Source organism: Elgaria multicarinata, chromosome 3 (assembly GCF_023053635.1).
Source record: "Elgaria multicarinata webbii isolate HBS135686 ecotype San Diego chromosome 3, rElgMul1.1.pri, whole genome shotgun sequence".
Lineage (NCBI taxonomy): Eukaryota > Metazoa > Chordata > Lepidosauria > Squamata > Anguidae > Elgaria > Elgaria multicarinata.
This window is the reverse complement of record NC_086173.1, coordinates 80,875,272-80,902,958: the sequence shown is the minus strand read 5'-3', so window position 1 is coordinate 80,902,958 and position 27,687 is coordinate 80,875,272. Positions and strand designations below refer to the sequence as shown.

Below are 27,687 nucleotides of genomic sequence, written 5' to 3'. Positions count from 1 at the left end.
TAGTGGAGCTCAGCTGAATGTGAAAAGACTCCATTGAAATGTTTTGTGTTACAGGCAGTAGTGCAGCTAGGTAATTTGAGGCCCTGGACTGGTCTTATGAAGGGCCCCTTTAGATAGCCAAGTGTTTCAGTCATGAAGCTCACCACTACCATTTCTCTTCCCTCCTTCAACCATTAGTCCATGCTTTAAAACAGCTTCTGCATCTTGACAGGTTAGAACAACAAATACACTCTGAGCATGTGCATTTTTTTCATTTTAAACTTGTTTAAACCTTAGCACCATCACGACTCGAAGAATAAAACTAAGTTTGCTTCTGTTGCCTTCATCGCTTGCCACTCTCTGGATAGCCATTTCGAGCTCCCCTGGGTTTCGGTCCAGCTCTGTGCACCACTGGTTTCTGGTGTAAATTCTATTGGTGGTATTTAATCCCTGTTGTTCCCATTCATATAGGCAAGTTACAATTTAAGAGGTAAGTGCTGAATAGGCTTGGACAAATCAATCCTATGCTCACAAATATATGTCTGTGGAAGCATTTGTTTCCAGTCAAGTTTACATCCATGTAAGAGCTAAGGGGCCCACCTTCAGTTAACAGAAAGCAAGGGCTTTTATCAGGAACAGATTTTTTTTCCTTCCGCCAGGTTTATTTTACGTAAGGTGAAGTTTAAACTGACACCCTGCAGAGCTACCTCATGCAGATGGTTCCTGGCTGGAATCAGAAGCTTGTTGTCATTCAAAGTATGTTGCTGTGTTTGTGTCAACAGCGTTTGAAGGCCTCCATCAGAGGCGAATCTTCATTATACAGTGACCTTGTCCTGTTTGATGTTTTGGAAAACAACACCAAGGAAATTGCCCAGAGTATTAAGCCTCCTTTTCCAATAATATCAGTGACTGAAGGGTACTTAAAAAGCAATGCACCCCAAAAGTAGGAAAGATCATCTCCATGTTCTTTATTACTTTTTAAAAGAATTATAGCTCGTAAATTCAGCCTTGGAAAAGCAGAATGAATTCCTCTCCCAGTACTTATTGAGCTTTAACAACTTGACTCCAAAAAAACAATTGAATGAAGATACTTTACCCCTGAGCAAGTTTTCAACACAATTATATGCCAATAGCGCAATATAACAATCAAAGAAGCACAGGATTAATGTACATAGAGGGCCCTGTCTTTGGTGTCAAGTAGCACACTTCTGCTCATCAACCACATATTTTAGGTGGAAATCATATCCCGATTCAAGTTTACAAATCATCCAGGAGCCTTGTACACAGCTGATACAGAGCAGTTAAATAAATGGGACTACTTATGACACTTCCATAGTTCATACTCATAGCAATTGTTATTGAATTCAGTTGTGTAACAGAAGCTGCTGTAACAAGAACATTAGTGCCAATGGGGTATATGTCCCAGGGAATTTTGATAAAAAAATGAATTATTCTTTAATCACAATAATTCTCTGGATATGAATGGCTAACATTAGGCCTGTTGAGACAACATGCTAAGCCATGGTTAAGCTGTTAACCCTTCTGCAGCAAATGGTTAGTGGGTATGTACTGTGGTTATGTACCCACCATGGTTAGGAATGGTTCACGCTAAGCCATAATGTTTAAGTCAAAATGCTTAACCACCATGGTTTAGTGTGTTGTCAGAACAGGGTCATTACTAACTTATTCACAACAATTGATTTCTCTCCTGTAGTGGTCAAATTAATCATCATAGTAGAAGGTGTCATGAGTCTTTGCACTTTGGCTGGTTATTAAAAAAGAATCCCATCTCCATTTCTACAAACCTGCTTACAGGGGCTCTAATCTGTAGCCTACAAACATTTGGCTGGACCAAGGAGAGGGGCTTGGCTGTAGTTATGCCCAGACTCTGACACTCTCTGCCAGGAGAGGCCCAGCTCTCTCCCATTCCCTGATTTACCTTCTGTCACCTGGCAGAGACTTTCTTTTTCAGCAAGCTATCGGATTGCCAAGCTGTTAGTTTTAACATCCCTGGCTTCTTAGTTGGTGTGTTTACCTTGTAGTCTCTCTCTTCTTAATTGTGATTGTTTTGTATTGCTGTAGTGTACTCATTGTTTTATTTTTAAAAGACTTGTAAGCCAAGGTGGCACTTTTTAGTTGAAAGGCAGGCTAAACATATATGCATACATCCATATCTTTAACTATTGCACACCAAGTTCAGGAATCCCTGTTAAGATAGGAAAGCAGTAGGTCAGCCAACCTCAGTTGTTGAAGGAGGGGGAGGTTTACTTATGGTTGCCAACTGACTCCAAATGGCTTCACTTGGTCTTCTGCCTTTAACAGTGGATGTTCAGAACTGAACAGGAAAAACTTTGTACAATCAGTTAATGGAGGCACGGGAAATATGCCCAGCAAATGGTTCCCAATCCAGTACACCAGCAGTTGGTTGGAAATAAGGACCTTCCCTTGCCTAAGAGAGGAGGCAAGGCCAGGGGAAGAAGCTGTTGAGTGAGTCGATCCTGCTTACTTCTGAGGCTTGTCCTGTTTACTTGTGAGTAAACAGGCAGAGCTTGCCCTGCTTACTTCTGAGTAGACATGCTGCTCATGCTCCCTTCTGAGTAAACTTGCAGAGGCTTGGTATTTAGGGTGCAATTTGAAAGTGGTGCTGAGTGATTCAATCCTGCTTACTTCTGAGTAAACTTGCAGAGACTTACTCTCCTTATTTCTCAGCAGGTGTAGAATTGATAGGAAACACAGCCTGAGTCCTCCCACTTTGCCTTTGATTCTGCGCATAGATGGGAGTGCAGCCCCCAAGGCCTTTCCCAGATTGAAATTTGGTCCTTGTACTGAAAAAGATTGCCCACCTGGAGTTAACGTAACTGCTATTGAAGACACAGGGATGGATCTAGCTTTCATCCTGCTAGTAGGATCAGCCTCTAAATGTGCTCAAAATGCTCCCATTAGAGAAGCAATCCTCACGGACTTCCTCTCTCAATGCACCACCCCCAGCGGCACCTCCCTCACTATTCCAGAGGATCACCCGAGTTGCAAGAGCAGATTTTCAAGAGGTCATAGGGGACTGCAGAGAGAAGGAGGGTGGCTTCCCTCCACTTCTGCCAGCAGGAAGGAGAAGAACTTAGTGAACTCCACTGGACAAGGGGTGGGGGGCTGTTCCCACTGGTGGAACAATAGCTGGATCCAACCCTGTGTCTTTAATAGCAACCGGATCAGAAGCCTCCCACAGACAGAAGGAGCTCTTGCATCCATGGGAGGCTTATACTGGATCCAAGCCCCACTGCTACAGTAGCTGAATTAAGCTGACGATCTGAAGCTTACAAAATGAGAGCTGAAAATAAGTGAGGGAAAGTAGATGCAGTTATTAGCATTTCAGGCTGGAATCAAACATATAACTCAGGCAGAGAGATACTTCCCACCATTTTGACCTCATGTCCACCTTTTCCCTTTATATTAAAAGTGAAAGTCAGTTACTAGCTTTGGGCCATCTAGTCTTCCTCTGGTTCTCAGAGATGGCTGGCAGTTGCCAAGGCAGGACAGGTACACATTGGTGGAAATGAGCTCCCATTTTAAACCAAAGTAGGCAATCAAAGCATCTCTACCTGCATTTTCCATTTATTAATGCCGCAGATCTCATTTTCATTACAAAACCTGAGCAGTTTTTAGTTCCCACCACCCTTCAATTTTTTTTATATGTTAAGCAGTTACACATTAAACACATTTTTGTTTGTTTGTTTTAAATGCAGATCACAAAGGCCACTTCCTCAAACCAGTTGAAGGAACTGAGTCTCTATAAAGTCAAATGTTAACGGTTAAGACATCATCTTGGAAGTCACTGATGAAAATGTAAGCAGCTCTATTAGAAGTATGACACTGAAAGAAAACCGTTTAGTTTTTCTACATATAGTTGTTCGCAGGACAAAGGCATTAGAGCTTAATGTTTCAAATCCATACTCGCATTCAACCTAGTTTCACAAGCTTAGTTAAGGTGAAGTATTAGGATTTAAAAGTAGATTCTATTGTTCTAAATTGGCTTAAATCCAAGCACTTCAATTTAAATGGGTTTTTGGGATCATACTAATAAGTCTTCCTGACAATTATCAAGAGTTGGAAATATACTCCATATATATTTGACAACAGCATAAGGAAATGTAAAGTAATACCAGGTTTTTAGCAGCAATACAGAATAGAGGAATATATAAAACATGAACCAGAATAATCAACAGTCATGCTAAAACGTTCTGAACACTATTCCTGCTAGAATGCATATATCCTGAAATATATTTGTCCACAACTTTCTTTAAAAATATCATTGAAATTTAACAAAATCCAAATGTTGTTGAACCTCTTCCTACCGTTCCATTTTCTCAATTTCCCATTTTATTCTCTTTTCTTTTTTAACAAGTCAACTAAAGAAATGTTTTATTTTGTAGCTTTGAGAGAACAATCACTAAAGAAGCAAAATACTTTTCTGCAGAGGAGTAATAAAGGATTTAAAACCCATATCCAACTATGTCATTTCCAAGCAACTGATTTAAAAATTCTGGAAAGTTAATAAATATGTAGATTATAAGATTATGATGCAAATGTTATAAGCAGACAAACACTTTGAAAACTTAGAAATAAATATTGACATCTATAGGACATAAGCATAATATTAAGAAGATCACTGCCATTCATTCAAATAGCATTCAGTATTTTTTCCTGATTGCACCTACTGTTCATACAACTGTAGCTGTACAGGGTTCCATAAGGTGCTTCTTTCTCTTTTTTCTCCTCTACCCTTTACATAGGCTTTTCTGTCTTGTCCTGTAGACCTGTAGAAGTGCTCATCTATCATTAGTGTAGGCCCAATTTTTTGAAGTTGTAATAATATCTGAAAAAATAATTCCATTTGCATTGGGAATGAATTCTCAACTCTACTTTTAGGAGAAATGCATCAGTATTTCAGTGAACTTGGGAGAAATGGTTCAAGTTAGAACGGTATAGTAAAGACAAAAGAAGAGTGAGAACTTTCAAAGCTGTACTACAAGGTGTGATAAATGCAGCACCTTATCCATAATCACTGAGGCTTTGGAGGGTGTAACACATTAAAAAAAAATACAAAAAACAGATCATATTACCAATATCCTTTTTGATAATATTGAAGGAAGATCAGAATTTAAACATACATATGTTACAGCTGATTGTTAACACTGAAGGGCAACTGTTATTCCTGATTTTTTATTCCCTATTCAAACACAACAAAAAGGCTTCAGATTAACAAATGTACCTTTCAGTCTCAGCACCACCAATGAAAACATATCCTTACTCAATGTAATTAGTCTGATTAAATTTTGCAGGCCAACTTACAATAGTCTCCATTTTGTAAAAAATGATAGTGAGAGATAATGATTTACCCAAAACTACCCATCAACTTCATTTCATTTGTGCCTCACATTTCTACATAAAAATGGCACTCAAGAAAGTTCATGGCTAAACAGGGATTTGAATCCAAGCTGTAATGTGTTCCCCTTCAGCCAATGAAGGAGCTATGGATCTTTTTACAAAATAATAATAATCCCAAGCTAAGCAATTCCTCATGCCCATTTACGGAGTTCTCACAATAAAAAGGTATTCTGTATCCCTTCTTTCTCCCTTTTACCTTCAGTTGCTCCTGGTGGGAAAAACAATGCTTTTCTACTCCGTGGACCTTGGATAACTTTCAGTGGCCTAAATCCTGGTGAAGCTTGAATGATAGAGCAGATTTCTGGTGGGTTACGCAAACACTGAAAGAAATGGAAGACAACATGGGGTTAGATCCAGAAACATTATTTCACTTGCAGAAGCCTCCAGTTTGATGACAGCAGCTGCTTCAATGCAGCCCAAGTCCAGGTGGGCTGCCATGGTCTTTATAAATAAACCTGGCTTCCTTCTCTAGCTGTACCTTTGCATGAAGGACTTACATTCTGGGTCAGTCATCAGTCTTACCTGATCTCCTGCTTCAGTTGGACTGCCCTGGTCTTTTTATTTATATATAAATATACAGTGGTGTGACACTGTGACATCTCTTTAAATAGTACATCTGTCTTCATATGTCAAGGACATGGAATTTTAAGTTTTGAAATCAATGCTGTTCCAGTCTGCCTGTTTCGTTTGTATTACAAGAGCAATCCCAAGGTATTTTAGGTTAACACTGAAGCAGAGGAAACAATGAATAGATGTATAATCTGATTCAGTCCTTTCTGGAGACAGAGATGCAGGAACAATTTCTTCTGAATTTACATCAGACTACTTGTGACTGGCAAGAAGTCTTCACTTAGGGAGACCTTGTGCACGGATGACAAGTCCAGCTATATCAAAGCAAAACAAACATGCAGGGTTTTTTGAATGCAGATCTAAGAGTTTGTGCAGTGGTGAGGCTAGCTTCTAAAATTGTTTTCAAGCTAAATTTGTGACTTCATAGGGCTCTATCACACCAGCGTTTTATCACACTATCGACATGCCTAGTTTGCTATTTTGCAGCATGGTACTCACATGACATCATGCCTGTCCTGCAGTCACCCTGCCTCTTCCCCTCCATTTTTTGTGTTTTCCTAGAGCAGGGATAGTCTAAGCTTATTTTCTCCACGTGGGATTAAAGCGCTCTTCATCCCCTGTGTATTGCCATCCTCGCACCATGTCCTTTGTTGGGTGTATGTGCTTTGAAGAGAGGTCTTGCTGGCAAAAGAGGAGGGTGGGGAGGTTCTCCTTCTCCATTAGAAGAGCCAGTGAGACATGTTGGCTAGAGCTGACCCAGGCTGGGGGACCTTGGTTGAAATCCCCACTCAACAATGCAGTCCACCTTGAGGTCTCTCTCTGTCAAGTCTAATCTCCCTTTTTGTAATGGTATATTTTGTTATTGCTGTTGTTGTTCTGCTAGTACAATCATTCTGAACAATTCCCTCCAACCATATAATGGGCCTGTTGGTTACGGCTTTTGGTTAAGCAGCAGGGTTTTAAGGTGTCTTGTGCAATGTGTTTTGCTAAACCCTGGTCACTCACTAACTATGGTCAGACCGTCTGCAGCAGGGTTAGCAGCTCTAACCATAGCTTAAAGTGTTGCGTGCGACAGCATGGTTTGTCTGAATTGCTTGAATAAGGTATAGAAATTTTCACACCCACTTACATATACATTGTATGTTTCATCTGCAAAATCCAAAGTAACCAATAAACAATTTTCTCTTCTTTAAATATCCCTCATAGGACTTTTGTAAGAGTAACATGAAGGACAAGCCACCATGCCTACCACCCTTTGTTCTTTAGAAGAAGGGTGAATAAAATGTAAATAAATTAATCAGATTAGTTTGCAGTTTGCATAACAGATACATTCAGATATACAACTTTGTTTCTACATTATGCACAACACATGTGAAATCTGCACAAGTGCCTACTTTGCCACACATTTGGAAGCTGCAATGTTTGCTACCACAAATGTGCCATTTCCACACTATGGTGGATGCTTTTTCTGCCTGTGTAGAGGGTATTCTCTATGTAGGAAAGGCATAGTCAGAAATGGGCCTCAATTTCCACACAGCTCTTTCTACGGTCTGAGAAACATGAACTGTTACTCAAAGTGGTTTTTAAAGTCTGCTTGGGATTTATTAAAATATGCAACACCAAGATCCTCACGTTCTTAATATAAACATATTTCTTTCAGTTTTATCATTCAATGGAGAAAAACATAAAATGGATACCAAAACCCAAAATGAAATAGTAATATTTATGGTAAACGTATTTCACCAACCTCTAAATCTTCTGGCTGTAGAAATGCTGTACTTGTTAGCAATACTTTATTTTTTCCTCTGTTCACTGCTCTGGAACTGATCTCCTATACAGACATACAAAATTGTATCAGAAGCGAATTCCTAGAGCTATTAATTTGAAAATATTTAATTTCCTTTATACAAAAACATTACTCTACCGATTGGCTGTTGGATTCAAGTGTGTGACAGTTAGCAGTTAGAAGCAGTTGGGAGTTGTGTGCGTGGAGAGTGAGAGAGTCTGGGTTTGTTTGTTGAAGGAGTTTAGAACAGAGTACGATCAAAGTTTCATTGTTTTAGGAAAAGAGGGAACAGGAGGAGATAGATTTGTCTAGTGGGTAGAGGAGGCAAGGATACATGATATATCAAGTATATCGTGTATCCTTGCCTACTCTACCCACTAGAATTGTAACAAACAAGTATTGCAATAAATGAAACCACAATATTGATAAACTGCATGAAGTTACTTCTTGTTACATAAAAGTTATTTTGTTTCATAAACTGGATTGGATTCTTAAAGTAGCTGAGGTAAGGTACTGAAATATATGGTGGCAGCAGTGAAGGAAAAGTGTGAATAGAGTGGAGCGCAGAGTGCTGAGTTGGTTTTGGGGGGCCAGGAAGAGTCAATGAAACACAGAACCAGTGAGCAGCAGTATGCTGATTGGGTCCACGGTTGGGATCCTTTAATAGAGAGAAGTAAAAAGGAGACCCAAAGGGAGTGCTCATGACAACCAACTTCGACAACGTGATTTGTAATTGAAAACTTCCTCTAGGCAAGGCTTCATAAAGGTGAATAAAACAGCTCTATCTAGTAGCTATATTATAGCACAACACTGACTTTACACAATGGGGATATCCCGCAGTAATTTCAAATAGTGCATTATCTCTGATCTTTTTAAAAGTGAGATTACTGGGGAAAGTGCAGGATACATCTTGGAGGTTGACAGCAACATGTAAAGGACCCTCAGACCTCTGTGAGTGGCCAATCATAAGCATGAAATAAGTTGCTCATATAGAGAAGCTCTAAGTTAGCCTGGACTTTATGAAATTAGGAACTAGATATGAGTGAACAGCGAGAGGAAACGGTGTGATCCTGCAGACCAGACTTACCCAACATGGGGTCCTCCAGTTGTGATGGGACTACAGCTCTCACCATGCCTTGAACATCATTTCAGGGTGTATAGGTAGGATTTAAATCAAATAAATAAATGCCTAAACAGGGTATACAAATGCAAGAAGGGGCACGGGACTGTGCATGCCACCCGTGCCCTCTCTGTTCAGCTAGCATGGTCAATGGTCAGGAATGCTGGGAGTTGTAGTCCAAAAGAGGTGGCAGGCACACAGTTGAGGAAGGTTGGTATACCCTGTTCAGGCACCACACCAGAATATAGCTCCACTGTCTTAAGCTTGGTGGTAGAAGCCCATGACAAAAGCACTTACCATGCCAGCACCTGGGAGTTTGGAGACAAACGCTTCATCTGTGATCTCAGGAGATATGGCTGGCTGGCTTCTTTCAGCTGAACCCAATACAACATGAGAGGATGAGGAAGTTGTACTTTCTAATATGCTTTTGAACTTTACTTTTTTCCTGCCCTTCATTTTCCTGGGCTGCTGTTCATCAATCTACAGTAAGATGTACTCTACATTAGTGCAAAATCAACACCCATAAGGAACATTCTTACAGCATTTAGAAAACATTTTGAGTGATCAAATCACTTTGTATATTTTATCTCAGTAACACTTACACCTTACAGCTTAAGACAAGTCAGATTTATTACCCCCATATTGTGGTGGATGAGGGAGGGAGAAGAGCGTGCGGTTTGCTTAAGGCTGCCTAATGAGTCCACAGGAGAGGAATGTTTAGATTTGAATCAAGGGCTTTCTGCTTCATAGTCTCTTATACCCTACACTACATTTGCTCTTGGATTATGTGAAATAAAAGTCAAAGGGAGGGGTGGCCAATTTATAGGTGCATATTGTAAAAGAATATGGGACAGCCACCAAAAGATGGCCACCCAAAACATTTAAAACATACAGTTTGACATTTCACAGTGTTCTGCTCGCTTGACGATTTTGTGTTCCTTGAAAACAGGACAAGTGCCTGAAATGAACTTGGCACAGAACACAGACCAACTGCAATGCCAAAATCCCAGCGTGGAGACAAAATGGCTGTTTGAATCAGCTTACGCTATCAACTATTTAAGGAGTCATAGAGAAACAAAAGCGAGAGGCGGGGCAGGAGTGAACTGTGCCCGATTATCAGAACCGGTAATATACATTGACCAGATCCTGGATAGGAAGAAATTTCATAGCTTGCTACAAAATCAGGTGATCACCAAATGTTGAGAGTAATCATTACCAGGAGCCTTTTAAAACATTTTCATTAGGGTGCCTATTTAGGCCAGGGACAAGAAAATGTGACAATTTTAATTCTGATATTTTCTTTTAAGGTTTAAACTATTTGAATGTGATGGGCCCAGGGTAGATTTGATTTAAATCATGATTTAAATCACTACTCAGAAAGACTCGATTTAATCATGTGACTCCCCCCCCCCCCAAAGTGCACTCTTCCTTGCTATATTTTACACAACTCAGAGTTACCACAGACTCATTCTTGCTGGTATAATCTTAATATTTACAACCAGATGAAGGTTTCATTTTTAGAATAACAACTTTTCAGATTAGTTTAAATTTTAGCTTCTTGTGCAGATCTATTCCACTCCCAACAATCTCTTCATTAATTTTTTTGAAACTTAGCACTTAAGAGGTAAGGGGTTGATTCTGTGTACATAGATTTGCAAAGGAACAATGGAATTGTGATCTCTACAGACACAAATTCAGTTTTGAGAACTGTAAAACTAAGCATTGTGATAATATCTTCTAGATAGAAAAATTGCCAATAATCTTACAGAAACCTCTGGAAGAGCATGACATTGTGAATGGATTAATGGAATTCATTTACCAAAAAATTTAAACATTGCATGAATATACAGGCTCATGCTAGATAATTAAAAACTAATCCTTATTTTATGATGAATAACATTTGGACTATAATGTATCTTAAATAGAAAACAATCTTTAGATAGATTTTTCCTCAAAAATCATTTTATTAAAAAAATCCGATTTAAATTTTTAAAAATCCGATTTAAATTTTAAAAATCTGGGTTTTTTAATTTATTTTTAAAAAATCATTGATTTTTATCCACCCTGGAAGGGGCCAGAAACTTAAGTATAAAATTCTTAAATTGATTGTGTCAGAAATCATTACCCATAAAAAAAAATCAATTAATGCTACAATGCAGGGATGGGCAACTTGTGCCACCCTACAAGTTTTGGCCTACAACACCCATGAACCATCACAATCAGCTATGCTGCTAGGGCTGATGGGAGTTGTAAGTCAAAACCTCTGGAGTGCCACAAGTTCCCCATCCTTACTATAATAAAAATCTAGATGTAGATTGAGTTTATTTGGAAGCGCGTTTACGATACCACTAGTTTTAGGGTAGCACCACATTTTAGCAGGCAAGCCAAAGTTCCCTGTATTGGCCTTGGGAAGCTGCTGCATGTGAGGGAGGCATTCATATCTGGCAATCAGTTTTAGGTTGGGGGGAAGCATAACCCTTTCCCCACTTCCTAATTCTTATTCTGCTTCTTCTCCCAACAACCAATGCTTTTCCATCTCTGTCACCTGAGCCAACTTCAAAAATGGAAATAAGTCTAGTGTGTGGTGGTGGTGGTGGGAGGCTGAGAAGAGGAACTGTGTGGGCAAAATCAGCAAGAAGGAGAAAAGTTAAGTAATGCCTTCTCCTACCTGTTGATTTCCACCTGCAAATATTTCCCCATAGTACTATTAACTGGCAAGACTTTTGGCTAAAGTTACATGGAGTTCTGCCCCTAATAGAGACCCTGCCCTAGATGATTAAGGTAAATGATCAATTATAATCCCAGGCTGAATAAACCTGCTCTCATTAATGCCAGCTTAATATTCCAAGGAGTCATGGGATGGTCCTGTAGTCATCCTGCAGTTGTATCATCAAATTTGACATGTGGAAACGGTTGCCTCACTTCTTGCCCAGATTTGATAATAAGTAGGAATGCTTCATGACAGCTTATAGTTGTCAAAACCTGGCCTGGAAAGGCGACCTTTTCCTAACTGCCTGGCAGCAAACATTTAATGCTTCAACTGAAAAAAATCTCACAAGGATAGCTACAATCAGGGAAGATGCATGATTTCTCCCTACCAAGCTTCTGTTCAGAACAAAAGGGATTCCAGTCAATACAGAGACCAGTGAGCACTGGCAATAACCACAATTCACACAAGGCAGCCTATGGGTGTTAAAACCATCACCTGTCTTTTCGGCGCTGGAGACAGTGACAAGGCTCCAGAAGGTTGTGACTCAGGTGTTTTTTCCTTCGCAAACAAAATTTTGCACACTTCCCCTCCTGCAAAACAGCAACAACAACAAAATCACAATTCAAATCATAGAATAGCTGAGTTGGAAGGGGCCTACAAGGCCATCGAGTCCAACCCCCTGCTCAATGCAGGAATCCACCCTAAAGCATCCCTGACAGATGGTTGTCCAGCTGCCTCTTGAAGGCCTCTAGTGTGGCATTCAAAATAGCCTGAACTGATTGGCCCTGCCCCTTGCCAGGCTCCATTTTGAGCTGCATTTTTGTGGGTTGCAGCATCCCTCATTTAGCCCCGGTTTCTGAGCTTTTTCACTCAAAATCTTTACACATGGGTGGAATGAGATTCTAAAATGGTATTTGTGGTTGCAACTATGAAGACAGGGTGGTTCCAGTTATTCTGGATGAATCAGTTTTCACAGCTATGGTTACCATGGCAACCAAGAAGAGATGGGGTGCAGGCTGCAACAGCCAAAGAAAGCCACAGTATTTTGCAGTTTTGCCAGCATTTCTCGTATTAGCAGCCAGTCTGAGACCAGCTCCTGCTACTGTGCCAATAATCCAGCCACATCCCAGTCTTTGGTTGCTTGACTTGAGTTGGGAGAGGCCATGGCATTTTTAAACACCCTTGTTATTCCCCCACCCCACCCCACTTCTGTTTTAGTTCTGCTTCATGCTCATCTACTCACCTCCTCTATAGCTACCCTCCAGTCCCTTCCTGAACTCACATCCTAGCTGGCTTTTTCACACACACCCTATTTCCCACTGCAGAAAGTGGGAAGAGGGGGAGAGCCATTTTTGCACAAGCTCCCTCAGCTTTGTCCTCCCAAGACTGATTAAAGATTGAAAGGGTGGAGAGAGAAGGGAGAAGGAACTTGATAGCTGCAGTAAGGAAAGGAGCTGGCAGAAAAAACGGAACGGACTTCATCTAGTGGCAAAAGGTTTTGTTCACTAGCCTTTTTATAACTCTAGGTGCTGAAAACAAAATTCCAGTGGACTGTGCTTTAGTGCAAGTGACACTCTCTGTTGGTGCACAGAATGAAGTGAATGCCTGTGGCAAAAGAGTGCATGGCGGGGGGCATGGAGTATTTTTGTGAAGATCTGCTGATGGGAGTTCAGGGGAAAGCAAGCCTGTTTTTGTTTGTTTGTTTGTAGGGCAGGGGAATGACTACGTTCTCTAAATACATGCAGGGAGTCAGTCTTGTAAGGGAACAATAATTGGTGCTGCTAGGTAATTTTAGACCCTTGATGTAATAGTCGGGGTGGGGTTTAGATGGCCTTGTGTATAACTTCAGTTGGGAACCCCCCAATTAACATTTCTCTTCGCCTCCCCTTTCCTGCTGCCATTCTATGCTTTACAAATGCTTCTACATTCCTCATATGTTAAAGCAAGCAAACAAACAAAAACACTATTTGCAATCCTGATAAGAAAAATAAATATTCTGATCATGCGCAATTTTCCATTTTAAACTCACTTAAATCATAGCACCATCATGATTACAGGAGTCCAATGGAGTCTGCTAAACACATTTACTTGCACCATTTTGTTGTCGAAAAGAAAGTATATTTTTAACAAAAAAGTAAATAAATGGGCAACTGTAATAATCATATACATACTCTGGGAAGGGCCCTCAACAACAACATGGGGCCTTTGCATAGCCCACAGGAGTGTAGCCTGAGTAGACCTTGCAACGTTTAGAATGTTGTTTCTTAGGCTAGTCCAATTGTCTCAAAAATAATTTATTTTGCAATTATTTTAAAAGCTATACATATTTTGTGCTATCTTTACTGGACAAATATTTGCAATGACTAGTAGAAATTATTGATGGCTACCAAGTCTGGATATACATTTGTGGAACCCTGACCAGAAAATACTTGCAAGTATGAATGTGCCTCGGGAATCATGTACGAGATTCTTTAAAAAAAATGTGTGTGGGGGGGTGAGGGGTGGAGGGAAGTATTACACAGCCTCAAGGGTGTTGCACCAGAATTAGCAACGTGGGATGTGTACACAATACAGAACTTGCACACTGCTTCACTGAAGTCAATGAAGAAATGATAAGATGAGGAGAAAGAAGATATTTTAAGTTAAGGGAATGTCAGTGAAGCTGTTTAACCCACTGTTTTACAGCAGAATTAAGATGGGAGCTTTTCCCTGTCTTTCTGTACTTTCCACTACATAACTTCTAGGTGGCACTTTGGTATAGTGAAATAATGCAACTACACTGGTAGGGACTTGCTCTTTGTTTCACTTTGGCAAACAAAACCCAAAAAAACCACTTGACTTTCCCTCGCTCCAAAACCCGCCCTGTGAAATTGCTTTTAAAAAACAGGCGAAACTGAACAGTGACTTCATTAAAGCACCTGTAAACAACCATGAGTGAGGAATGATGAGCGCACAATAAAAGCCTCATCTAGAAAACCTCTAAGTGCAGGCAAAGAGGAGTTATTTGAAGTATTATTAGAAGGGCAACATTTGGGGTTATCATCATACCATGGGCCCTTTGACATGAATCTATTTCAATGCCTTATAACAAAACCAAATCTGTCAGCGGCATCACTAATTTGCACATGGCAATTTGTTTATTTTCAACGGTATTATTTACCTGTTCCTACAGTTGAAGCATTAGTCAATTCAGAATGCAGTTTCTGCTTGCATGGTCTGTCGCTGATGGAAAAACTAAAGCATTAGCTTCTATCATGTTGGTTTTTTTACCATTCAAAAGCTAAGAAAGTAGTTACAAGGCTAGCTGCTCATAAAAGTTTCCACAGTTGAAGATCAGAGGTATTTCTTCGCCAATTAGCCAACAGCACTTTATATGTAGTGAAAACATATTGGCAAATCAGCCAAGAGGCCAATTCATATGGTCAACTTTGTCCTAACATGATGCTCCACCAGCATCCCAAGGGATGCATTTATGTGGGAAACGCCTTCTAGAAGATGGGGATCTCCATGGCTACAGTTTATTTATTTATTTATTTATTTATTTATTACATTTCTATACCACCCAATAGCCGGAGCTCTCTGGGCGGTTCACAAAAATTAAAACCATTCAAAGTATAAAACAACAGTATAAAACCATAATATAAAATACAATATAAAAGCTCAACCAGATAAAAACAGCAGCAATGCAAAATTACAAATTTAAAGTTGCTGCATCTCAGCAACAATTTCCACAACTGAGGCAGCAGCTGCCACAATTGAAGGAATTTCTCCCAAGCACAGGTTACAGTAATGGGAGAAGCACCCAGGGTTCATACAAAACATTCTCGGAACAAAGGCTTCTGGGGGAGTAATCATGGGAAAACAAAACTGAATGTGTGGAATGGCCTAACGTGAAACTCTGAAAGTTTTTGATTATTTAAAAAAACTGCAGGATGCAATATAAACGGACACTGACATCAGGTACTCATAGCCAAGTGTGATCACATCCAGAATCACATGAGCAAAAGGTTACTATAGTTACTATGGTCTGAATTGTTGGGACCACACACACAGTGCTGAACAGTTACCCCTCTCAGCTTTGACAGCACCAATCCCCTGTTGAGGATGGCAGATTAGGGTGATGTCTGAAAGATCTTCATACATAGCAATGTTTATGTGCACAGGTGCAGGGCGCAGGAATTATTAGATTGGGACTGTAGTGTGCAAGGGAACACATTTAGACCCCAGCAAGGTTGCCTATAACCATGTCTTAATTTATAGAAACCACTGTTTTGTGGTTGTATGTTGGCAAAAACTTCCAACATGAGGGAAAGAAATTCTTACATTAAGACGAAGAACAGTAGCCAAAAATTAAATAAATCTACTTCTATATTACCTTGTTACACTCCGGTCTCGACCTCCTAAAGTGGAGATTAAATTCAATAAAGGAGTATGGTCAAGATAAGAAAAAGCAGTGATCATAATACTACAACATGACAAAGTGCAGGTGGCATCCCTCAATTGCCTTAGGCCAAATTAAGCGTTCAGAAGCAAAATCTGGGAGGCCCAGGCCCTGCTTCTCTGCTCAGAGAGAGGTGGAATGATGATGATTTGCATGGGACAAGTGGCAAGAAGCAGTACTTAATCTCTCACGTGCTCACTGCCTGTCTCATCCAATTCCCACCCCATTTTATTTCCAGACAGACACAGGTTATCAACAGTTAGCACCCTGCATAGCTCAGGAAAATGCTTTGGGAGGTGTCTTATTCATCCATTTATAACGGCACAGAGCACGACTAGGCAATCTGGGTGCCCTCTACATGTTTTGGGCTACAAGTCTGATAAGCCCCAGCCACCATGGCCAATGGTAAGCAATTATGGGAGGTGTATTCAAAAGCATCTGGAGGGTTCTAGGTTGCCTATTCCTGAATATAGAGAATCTCTGGGCAAAGATATTCTCTCTATATTTTTAAAGGACACTAGCTCTTCTGTTGCAACAGGGATGAGGAACCTGTGCCCCAATAGATGTAATTGGACTACAACTCCCATCATCCTTGATCACTGGCCATGCTCAGACACAGGCTGATGGGTGTTGATGCAACCCTTAATGTCAAATTTATACTCAGATCTTACCCGATACCTTTGAAAGATTTGGCAGATGCAGCATCCTGTCTATGTTGATGGCTTTGCTGGTATCTAAGAGGGTTGAATTTTTGCATCTAAGAGGGCTTCCTCCTTCAGGACTAGCAGTGTTTCCTTCTGTACACAGAAGACAATATGGTTGCCCTCCTGTTTTGGAAATGCATGAAGTTCTGCAAGGTTAACATACACTTGGAAGAAAATGGCCCTGGAACGACTCCCATAGATTTCAGTGGCAGTTAACAAGATGCTGACGATTGGGGCATAAGATGTATGTAAAGATTTCAGATCTCCCCTCCAATCAGTTCTTGAGAGTATAATCTGAACAAATTGTTTGGCTGCCAATACATGGTGGAATGGGCATATCTCCAGAACTGGGCAAGCAGAAAATTCAGTTTAAATCAGGAATTGCCAGATCAAACATCTCAAGAAGGAGGTGGGCATTCTGAATTTATGATTTTGATTAAAGCAGCAGCCTCCATCTGCCCCCACACCCCACATATGAGGAGGCAATTGGCAACAGTCTATTGGGGCAGCTTTGCCCACTTTATACTAAGCACCTGACCGAGGAAATAAAAATAAAACAAATCGATTCCATATATTCTAATTTGCACAGAAAAAATATAGATTCACACAGTCTTCCTCAACCAGTTTCCTCCCACATGTACAACATGAACAGTGCATACCTAAATCTCTTTCATCCCTGAATATTTCGGGTGATGAATAACTACTTGTACAATCACTAGGTTCTGTATCAGAGTCCCTGGTAGAATCCACATCCAAACAGTCCAGCAGGAAGTATGAAACACCAGTGGGCAAAGTCATTCCTGGAATTAATGGCAAAACATAAACACATTGTTCCGTCTTGAAATGACTACTATTGCATAACACTATCTTCCAGTAAAGGCGTACAAATTCAATTTTGAGTTCAGAGGCTGATGAGCATCCCTACAGGATTGTGCCTTAAGAGAACCAAATGCACTTCCCAAGGCAGGGAATCCCACAATGACAGCCACCACCAAAAAGAGCCCATTTCTCATGCCAGCCAACGCATATGTGAGTAGGGCCTCTGTGGTCAATCATAATGCCCAGCCAGATACATAAAGGTGCAGGAATTCCTTCAAATAACCTGGTCTCCAGTCATTTGGAGCTCTAAAGATAACAGCCAGCATTTTGCAATGAACCCAGAAAAAAAAATATTTCATTTCAACCATTGCTACACTTCCTATACTAGCAAGGCAATATACAGCAGCTCAAAACAATTAAATTTAGTTACTGAAAAGAAGTCAAATCTTCAAGACATACTTGGAAGTAAAATGTTCTTGATTCCAGTAGATTTAGGCACACTCACCTGAAGTAGTTTCGTTATTTCCTGGACTCTCTTTACTTGCAGAGTTCAGCTGCAAAGAATCCTAAGGCCAACAGTGAAAGTTGCGGATGACAAAGCACAACGTTAACACAACCAACATTTTCCCATATCAGTATACAGAATTTATAGTGCTGGCTCCAGGTTTTGGAGGACCATTAGGCAAGATACCCTCAATGGGCCCACTCTCTCAGCGAGTCTACCTTCTCACCACCTTTGTCACCAGCTGCTATTGCTCCTCCTCCACCTCTTCTTCTTCATCATTTCTGCTACTTGCTTGCAGAACGCATTTTCAATTAAAAGCCAGACAGAAGAAGAATGCTTCTGAAGCTCTCTTAAAAGCAGTCATGGATGAGGCCAGCCATATATCCCTTTGGAGGGAATTCCATAGGATAGGGACCAACTGATAAAGTCATAGTTTTAGAACCCACCAACTTTACTGATCTTAATGGCAGTTAATGAGTAGAACCTGCAAAGATGATCTTAAAGCACAGATAAGTCCATACAGATGTAGGTGGGCTTTACTGGGATCATATGTATCCAAATAACCTGCCCCCATTCCATCTAGGGCTTTAAAGTTAAACGCCAGCACTATTAATCAGGCTCAGACAAGGATTGGCAACCATTGCAGCTGATACAGAGCTAATGTAATATGATCCATTCATCTAGACCTAACAAGGGCTTGAGCAGCCACATTCTGTACAAGCTGAAGCGTCTAAGTAGTTTTCAAAGACAGCCCCACGTAGAGCGCATTAGAGAGGTCCAGACTGAATATAACGAGTGCGTGCATAACTGAGGCTAGATCCACTTTCCCTGGATAGGGTTACAGCTGATGTTACAACTGACGTTGGTAAAAGGAACTCTGGCTACTGCCACCACCTGTGCTTCCACAGTCAGATGTATTGGGGTTTCAGAGATTTAATAATAATATTCATACCTTCACTGTAGCATCCGTTTCGTTGATATCTATATTCTCCTCCACACATCTGTTTTCATTATAATTTAATTCAACACTATTAAGAAAAGAATACCACACAATTAGGGGCCTATATTTTCCACAGGCCATTTAAAATCTTTTCTGATATTTGGATCCTCGTCCGGAAAAACAAGGACTGCTCTTAATTTGGAGCTGAATACAAATCATCAACACTCACATTATGGTTGCTCAAGGAATTTATTTATTTATTATTTATTTATTATATTTTTATACCGCCCAATAGCCGAAGCTCTCTGGGCGGTTCACAAAAATTAAAACCATAATAAAACAACCAACAGGTTAAAAGCACAAATACAAAATACAGTATAAAAAGCACAACCAGGATAAAACCACGCAGCAAAATTGATATAAGATTAAAATATGGAATGCTGTGGAAACAGGGCATGTGATTCCTGTCCTGGCTAGAATGTCTCTAAGTACAATTCATACAAGAGTCTCTAGTCTAGAAGTGCACCTAAATCACATAATAGACTATTTGGAATGACTACTATAGCATACCTTTGTTCAACTGAAAGGCAGTCCATCTGCGTCACCTCAGAGGTTTCTTGAATTTTTGGTAATGCTGCTGGAATGGCATTTCCCTGTTGCCCTATGGAAAAAAATAAACATTTACAAACACTAGATTACCACAAACACCACCATGCAGAAAGAATTATTGCACGTTTAAGACCTTCTGTCTTATAATAATAACAATAATAAATTAATAATAACAACAACAATAATAACAACAATAATAATATATTTATTTCTTACTTGACTCTCCCTTTGGATTGAGGCAGGGAACATCATTATAAATTGAACTTAACGGAAAGTCCTACACCCAGCCAAAGGACTTGTTTTGACATTTAAAAAGGAAGAATCTATCCTCTGCCTGTCTCTCTCTCTCACACACACTCTCTCACTTCGAAATCATCATCATCATCTCTATTTTTACCCCACTCTTCAGCCAAAAATGGCTCCCAGAGTGGCTTACAAAGATCTGTAGTAAGACTGTCCCTGCCCTCAGGTTTACAATCCAAAAGACAGGGCACAAAAGGAAATGGGATTGAGAGAGAGGAGGAAAAAAGCAAACCCAGACACTAGTTACAGAGTTCTTATATATGTTCTTTCTGGCAGCAGGGAAGGATGAAGCATGCTCCCTGCAGCTCTTCCTTCTCTGGCTGATGCATGGGGCCAGGCTGGTCATCTGCTGGCCATGATCTTTTTCCGGGTTCATAGAATCATAGAATAGCCGAGTTGGAAGGGGCCTACAAGGCCATCGAGTCCAACCCCCTGCTCAATGCAGGAATCCACCCTAAAGCATCCCTGACAGATGGTTGTCCAGCTGCCTCTTGAAGACCTCTAGTGTGGGAGAGCCCACAACCTCCCTAGGTAACTGATTCCATTGTCGCACTGCTCTAACAGTCAGGAAGTTTTTCCTGATGTCCAGCCGGAATCTGGCTTCCTTTAACTTGAGTCCATTATTCCGTGTCCTGCACTCTGGGAGGATCAAGAAGAGATCCTGGCCCTCCTCTGTGTGACAACCTTTTAAGTATTGGAAGAGTGCTATCATGTCTTCTCTTCTCCAGGCTAAATATGCCCAGTTCTTTCAGTCTCTCTTCATAGGGCTTTGTTTCCAGACCCCTGATCATCCTGGTCGCCCTCCTCTGAACACGCTCTAGCTTGTCTGCGTCCTTCTTGAATTGTGGAGCCCAGAACTGGACGCAATACTCTAGATGAGGCCTAACCAGGGCCGAATAGAGAGGAACCAGTACCTCACGTGATTTGGAAGCTATACTTCTATTAATGCAGCCCAAAATAGCATTTGCCTTTCTTGCAGCCATATCACACTGTTGGCTCATATTCAGCTTGCAATCTACAACAATTCCAAGATCCTTCTCGTTTGTAGTATTGCTGAGCCAAGTATCCCCCATCTTGTAACTGTTCCTTTGGTTTCTATTTCCTAAATGTAGAACTTGGCATTTATCCCTATTAAATTTCATCCTGTTGTTTTCAGCCCAGCACTCCAGCCTATCAAGATCACTTTGAAGTTTGTTTCTGTCTTCCAGGGTATTAGCTATCCCACCCAATTTTGTGTCATCTGCAAATTTGATCAGCGTTTCCTGCACCTCCTCGTCCAAATCATTAATAAAAATGTTGAAGAGCACTGGGTCCAGGACTGAGCCCTGCGGTACCCCACTCGTTGCCTCTCCCCAGTTTGAGAAGGTTCCATTGATAAATACTCTTTGAGTCCGATTCTGTAGCCAACTGTGAATCCACCTAATAGTTGTTCCATCTAGCCCACTTTTAGCTAGTTTGTTAACCAGAATGTCATGTGGTACTTTGTCAAAAGCTTTGCTGAAGTCAAGATATATGACGTCCACAGCGTTCCCACGGTCCACAAGGGAGGTTACCTTATCAAAAAATGAGATCAAATTTGTCTGACAGGGCTTGTTCTTGACAAATCCATGTTGGCTTCTAGTGATCACCGCATTGATTTCAAGGTGTTTTACAAGGTTGGTGACAGAGGCTACAGTGTGCTGCCCTTCAGCTCTGCAATCCCAAATCAACATGTTAATCCATCCTTTAGTAGATTCAGCAGGTTGTAATTAGTTCCACATGGGGGGGGGGGGGGGAAACCCAGGTAACAAAAACTCAACTTCAGCAAATTAAGAGTGAAAGCAAGTGAAAACTCTATAAAAGACATGACTTGAAAGAACACCTTAATAGAACTGAAAAATCCATCTATAAACTCTCTAGAGATGCGTAGGAAGGAACAACTCTTTTGCACCCATTAACTGCCATCAGTTTTTTTTCTCAGATTATTAAAAAAAATAAAAGTGAGGGCATTTGGTTGCAGTAAGTCCCAACTTCATTGTATTTTCAAAAGGGGAAATGCTCCCCCTTCTGACAAATCAGTTTAATACACTTTGTGAATAATCAGGCTACAGCCATGACTTTCACTGTGTGCAGTTACAGAAGCCATCTACGTTGAACTCTATGAACATTTTTGAGGAGGCAGAATTTCCCTATATCATTTATGTGGGGAGAGAATTTCATAAGCATAGCCTACGTGTTAAGGCTATGGCAATGTCCATTTTCAAAGGCACCCTTTAGCATGTGATCATCTCGAGGGATATATCACCATGATATGAGCCTTATATCCCTCCAGGAACAATGGGACTTATGTTTGCGTAACTATATTCAGATTTACCATCTGTTCTTTGCATTTAAAGGGAGGCAAGTTGTTTTGGTGATTGATAAAAACAGATGTGCTCTCATAAAGATGGTTGCTTTCAACTACGGTTGAAAAAACACTTTTCTATAATAAATGGCATCTGAAATATCCAAAAGAGCAGTCCTGAGCCAATCACCAGGCTTGAATTATGCCATCAGTGTCCAGTTTGTATAAGGGCAATATTTATATGCAATATGTATCTAACATGAATCCGAAGGCTCAATTCCTCTTACTCAAACACAAACAGGACACACCATTATCCCATTCCAATGCCTCTTAAGAATGCATAATCAAAGGCTGGAGGAGTGTATAAAGCAGCAAATACGACATTTGCCATTTTTAAAGCAAATACCTTTCAAAGTCCTAATTAAGGGCTAGTGGACTAGTGGTCCTCCAGATATTACTGGATTTCAACTCCCTTCATCCCTATTAGCTGGGCTTGATGGGACTTGGAATCCAACAATATCTGAAGGACTGCAGTTTCCCCTGCTCTAACCCTTAGATCAGGAGTGGGCAACTTCAGAAGGGGGCAATTTCTGCCCCCTAGAGACCAGGGAGCATGTGTCTTATTTTAATGCAAATTTGCATGCTCCTTGCATAGGATTGTGCCATGACTGTATCCAGCAGTATTCTTTCCTCACTCCCCCGCCCCCAATACACTTTGGATAAACTTCCTGCATCAGGCAAATGGGTTTTGACACTCCCCTGACTCTCAAAGGCAGCTTGCCATATGGCAGAAGGAAACTGACTGAGAATCCCAAATTTCACAAATTAAGCACTTTATATATCGACTGTATTAGGATTAATTTTTCACCCCTACACATGTATTAAAGAGCAGTTAGTGGGTAGGATGGATCCATTTATACCTATGCACAAAGACCCAGCAAATATTACATTTAATTCAGACACACAGGGAAGTGATGGGTAATGTCAAACTAGTTGCATAAGATGCAAATGATTACTTCTGGCACGAGATTTCCATCTCAGCTTGGAAAGCAGTTTTTGGCATTGTTGAGGTCCTTTGGCTTTTTCATTCCTTCTGCCCATAACAGCAGATGCTGCCACACTTGGCAGAGGAGAAGGGCAATGTACATTCCTTTGAGCCTGCCTCTTCCGGGAATAGGAACGCAATTTCATCCAGTCCATCTTCTTTGTTTGCTCTCCCCTCTACAGCAACACTGCCTACAACAACATTAAGAGACCATAGTAAGTATACACAAGATCAGAGTCAATGACAGTCTGCTGCCCAACAGATGTTTTGGTGTACAACTCCCAGAATTTCTGAACTTTGGCCACACTAGCTGGAGTTGATGGGAGTTGAAGTCCAAGGCATCTAGAGAGCAGCAAACTGGGGAAGTCTAATCTAAGGGAATCTAAGTATAAATGCCACAGAAGAAATGAAGTGTAACTCATCAAGTCTGCTTTATACAAATGAAAAATGGGGCAAACCTGCCAATGGGTTGCAATAGCTAAACAGAGCGATTTACAGTGTCCAGAAACAAGTTCACAAATTGTTCTTTTCAAGAGTGCCAAGCCTAGACTACACAACAGGAAATTCTATGGGATTATTAATCTAAGGCTGCAATCCTATACCTACTTACCTGGGCATAAATCCCATTTAACTTAATAGAGCTTACTTGAGTAGACATGGAGAGGATTGCACTGTAAATCTGTTCTACAGACACCCAAAAGGATGCTAAATGCTTTAGACTCCTTTAAATAATGTTTACACACACAGCTCAGCACTAGCAATTGTATCAGGTATCAGCAAACCTGCCTGATTCGGAGAGAGCAGGAATAGTAGCAGTGAAGAACCGACAGTGTGTGTGGCAGAAGAAAACCTTTTATTTTATATTGTAATTTTAAACTTTTAAATTATATGCTATCATATTATATGTTACGGTTTTAATTGTTGTGAAGTGCCCAGAGAGCTTTGGCTAGTAGGCAGTATAAAAACACAATAAAGAAATAAAGGCACCCAGATTCAAACCCAACTGCAAATCACAAAACACGACCCAAACCAACATGGATTACATACACGTGTGCAATGATGCCTTATCATTTACACTTGACTTGGTTTAGACTCGGATACTTTCTCCAACCTTCCCAATATCACTTCATTAAGACTTTCCACCTGGCTTCTGAAACTCGTATAGCCAAGGCTCTGACTGAATGTGTAAGTGAAGCCACGGTGGCCATCGACCTGATCATTCCAGCTATGGGTGTCTCAGTGACTCCCCGTTCACATTCCCACAGGAAAGATTCCTTCAAAAGAGCCAGACATTTGTCTCCAAAGCGCCAACTTTCAGCGTTCGTTCGCCTCACAATATAACAAGAACGCACAAACCTCCCTCGCGCATGCCTCACAAGCAATTGAACGCAGCCCCCTAGTGGCTTTTGGAACAAAATGACTCCGGGGAGTTCTGATAGGCAGGCGGCGCCGCCCGACGCCGACGCCATCCAATCAGCATTCAGGACCGGGTTAAAACAACAGCAGCAGCAGGCCATTCATCCGGCCGCTCACTCACTAGTCCCGCCCCATTCGTGAATTAGCCCTTTCACAGCCTGAAAAAGCTAGAGCCGTATGGTGACCGTACCAGTGGAGACTGGTGGCTCCGATTTCGGTGGGGCTGTGAATTCATTCTGGGTTTCAGTCGGAACCAGCCAGAACTCTAAAGGAGCTATACAAGGCGCTGAACCTATTTTGGGGATAGGGTTCAGCAGTTTTGGAATGCTGGGAGATTCTGATTGAAGCCCAGAATGGATTTATACCTCCACCGAAATCGGAGACACCAGCCTCCACTGGACTGGGCTATAGTTCCCCCCCCCCTCCTCCGCGCCTCTCTTTGCTCAGCTTCTAAACCAGGGCTAGAAATCTCAGTAGGTTTACAGAAATACATGTTGTTTGTTTAATTACATTTCTAATCCGCCCAACAACTGATGTTATAAACTGATAATATCGTGATTGTGTGTGCAGATTCTTAGACTTATATACATTTTATTTATTACATATTTATGCCGCCCATCTCTCTCTCTCTCTCTCTCTCTCTCTCTCTCTCTCTCTCTCAAATGGTGTGCGTGTGTAGCCAAATTTTAGTAGATTTGTCTCATTTGAGGGCATATATTATTATTGAATCAAGCTTTGCAGAGACTCGCTGTGACAGCAAAAAAAAAGTTCTGAAATGTTATTCTAATCTGTTTATTTCCCCCCTAAAATTCTAGTGATACGTGTATATATACATATGAGCATAATTTACTGCTTATATGTCAAGAAAATACTTCTTCAGGTTATTTACATCACTGCTACATGAAGCAGGCAATAGTAAATATGGCTTTTAGCGTGAGAACAGCACCCTGATCCTAAATAGGATACATGCTTCTGCATACCATTTGCTGGGGAGCAACAGCAGAAGAGGACTATTGTATTATCATGCCCTGTTTGGGGTCTTCCTGAAGTCATTTGGTAAGGTTGGCCTCTGTGAGGAGCAGGATGCTGGGGCTCAGCAAATAGCTTAAGGAGCAGCCATGAGACTAGCTCTGTGTCACTTCTCCCACAAAAACGACTTCCCCATCCGCATGACATTAAAGCTGAGATGACATTTGTCCCATTAGAACCAGCCTTTGCTCCTTGTCCAATGTTTTTAAATGCCAGAACCAGCTAAATGCCTTTTATGTGCCTTCCTCAGATGCTGGAATGCAGTTTCCTTTCATGTTGACGGGCTTGCTTGACTGAGGGAAAATGTGCCCTGGGGACATACTAAAATGAAGGACATTGAGTGGTCATTGAAACACTTTGGTTCATTCCAAATGGTCTTAGGAAATCCTTTTAGGGACCATCTGCAAATCAACAGGCTCATAGCCCAAAGTAGGAATACATTGAAATCATGGTATATGAAATTATAGCACGTAGCCTTGACAGAAAAAAAATGCCATAAAATTAGCCGAAGTCAAAATACCTGACTTTTATAAAACATGACAGGATTTTATTTTATATACTGAGCAGAATCATGCACAGTAGTATATGCCAAACCCTTTCCTCAGATTATGGAAAAGAGACTAAATATTAGTTTGATATAGAGAAGACTGATAAAAGGAAACTTCTAAGCAGCCCATGAACTCCTCATATAGTCTGGTCTGTAATGCTAAGTGAAAAATATGAATAGAGGTTAAATTTATTTATTTATTTATTACATTTTTATACTGCCCATCAATGCACAATTAAAAAACAAACTATAACAAGTATAAATTTAAATCATTAAGAAGTTAAAAAAGGCAGTATAAAACTAGCTACATTAAAAAAACAGGGAAAGCCTGTGTAAAAAAGGCATGTCTTCAGGAGGCGTTTAAAAGATGTTATGTACTACCCTCTGTGGATAATTTTATTTAAATTCAATATATTCCCCTTTTTTATTTACTTCTTTTCTTTTTCATACTTCTGGTTGACTTTCTTTTGGAAAATTATATATATATATATATATATATATATATTCTGTCAAAAGCCTGTTATAGTAATTATTTATTGATGTTCTGAAGTGGGGGAAGAGAGAAACAAATAATTTGAATATTCCTGGGTGGGGCTTGGATCAGGTAAATTCAGTTCTGATTGTCTGGGCGTTTCCCATGAGGTGGGAAAGAGCGGGAAAAGACATTTGGTGTCAGTCAGTCTGAAATTAGACAGCGAGAGGGAAGGGGTGTTCTTTGGTAGGTGAAGTTTCAGAAAGAAAACTGAGGAGAAACTCAACAGCCAAGGCTTGAATATGAAACTAAGGGTTCTGTTGAATATTCCCCTCGAATATTAAGCTATTCCTGTGGGATAACCATGGGTAGTTAGTGAAGGTCAGGTGTAGGGTGGCTGTATTATGCCAGAAAGCTGCCCTAAAGAAGCTTATACAAGCAGGCAGAGGCAAACACCCAGATAAATGGCTCAAGCAGCCAGAAATACAATAGGAGAAGCTTTGGGATTCAGAAGAATCTTGTTATGGAGTGTATTTGGATAAAGGTTTAGGGGGTGGTTTTTTCCTGTGGTAAAAGAAGGTTATACAAGCAGGTAGCAGCAAACACCCATATAAATGGCATGAGCAGCCAGAAATACAATAGGAGAAGCTTTGGAATTCAGAAGAAGACTGTTATGGGGTGTATTTGGCTAAAGGTTTAGGGGTGTTTTTTCCTGAGGTAAAAGGTTATACATGCAGGCAGCAGCAAACACCCAGATAAATGGTCCAAGCAGCCAGAAATACAATATGAGAAGTTTTGAGATTCAGAAGAAGAATACTACGGGTATATTGGCCTAGAGTAAAGGTTTAGGGATTTTTTTCCTGAGGTAAATGTAGTCTTTAAGAGGCTTATAATAGGGACAGTGTCCTTAAGAATTATCACTGGGAG

General features: G+C 40.6%; 1 protein-coding gene across 1 annotated transcript; it reads right to left on the bottom strand.

Annotated features, from left to right (window-relative positions):
* Positions 1 to 4,676: 4,676 nt before the first annotated feature.
* On the bottom strand, positions 4,677 to 24,408 carry MEIKIN (meiotic kinetochore factor). The gene is made up of 12 exons (XM_063123301.1): positions 24,344 to 24,408; positions 23,268 to 23,487; positions 19,587 to 19,677; positions 19,029 to 19,104; positions 18,077 to 18,137; positions 17,412 to 17,552; positions 16,720 to 16,845; positions 12,103 to 12,197; positions 9,195 to 9,377; positions 7,739 to 7,822; positions 5,618 to 5,741; positions 4,677 to 4,849 (listed from the first exon to the last, which is right to left on the bottom strand). Exons 2-12 carry the CDS (start codon positions 23,449 to 23,451, stop codon positions 4,803 to 4,805), a joined length of 1,212 nt encoding a protein of 403 aa, XP_062979371.1. The 5' UTR covers positions 23,452 to 23,487; positions 24,344 to 24,408; the 3' UTR covers positions 4,677 to 4,802.
* Positions 24,409 to 27,687: the final 3,279 nt, after the last annotated feature.

Excerpts from the sequence above, each read along its gene's own strand:
- MEIKIN (XM_063123301.1), bottom strand. The coding sequence starts at position 23,451 with ATGGACTGGATGAAATTGCGTTCCTATTCCCGGAAGAGGCAGGCTCAA. Across the intron at positions 12,198-16,719 it reads AAATCTTTCAAAGGTATCGG|GAGGGGAAGTGTGCAAAATT; the intron begins GTAAGATCTGAG and ends GCTGTTTTGCAG. Across the intron at positions 5,742-7,738 it reads TACAGCCAGAAGATTTAGAG|TGTTTGCGTAACCCACCAGA; the intron begins GTTGGTGAAATA and ends CATTTCTTTCAG.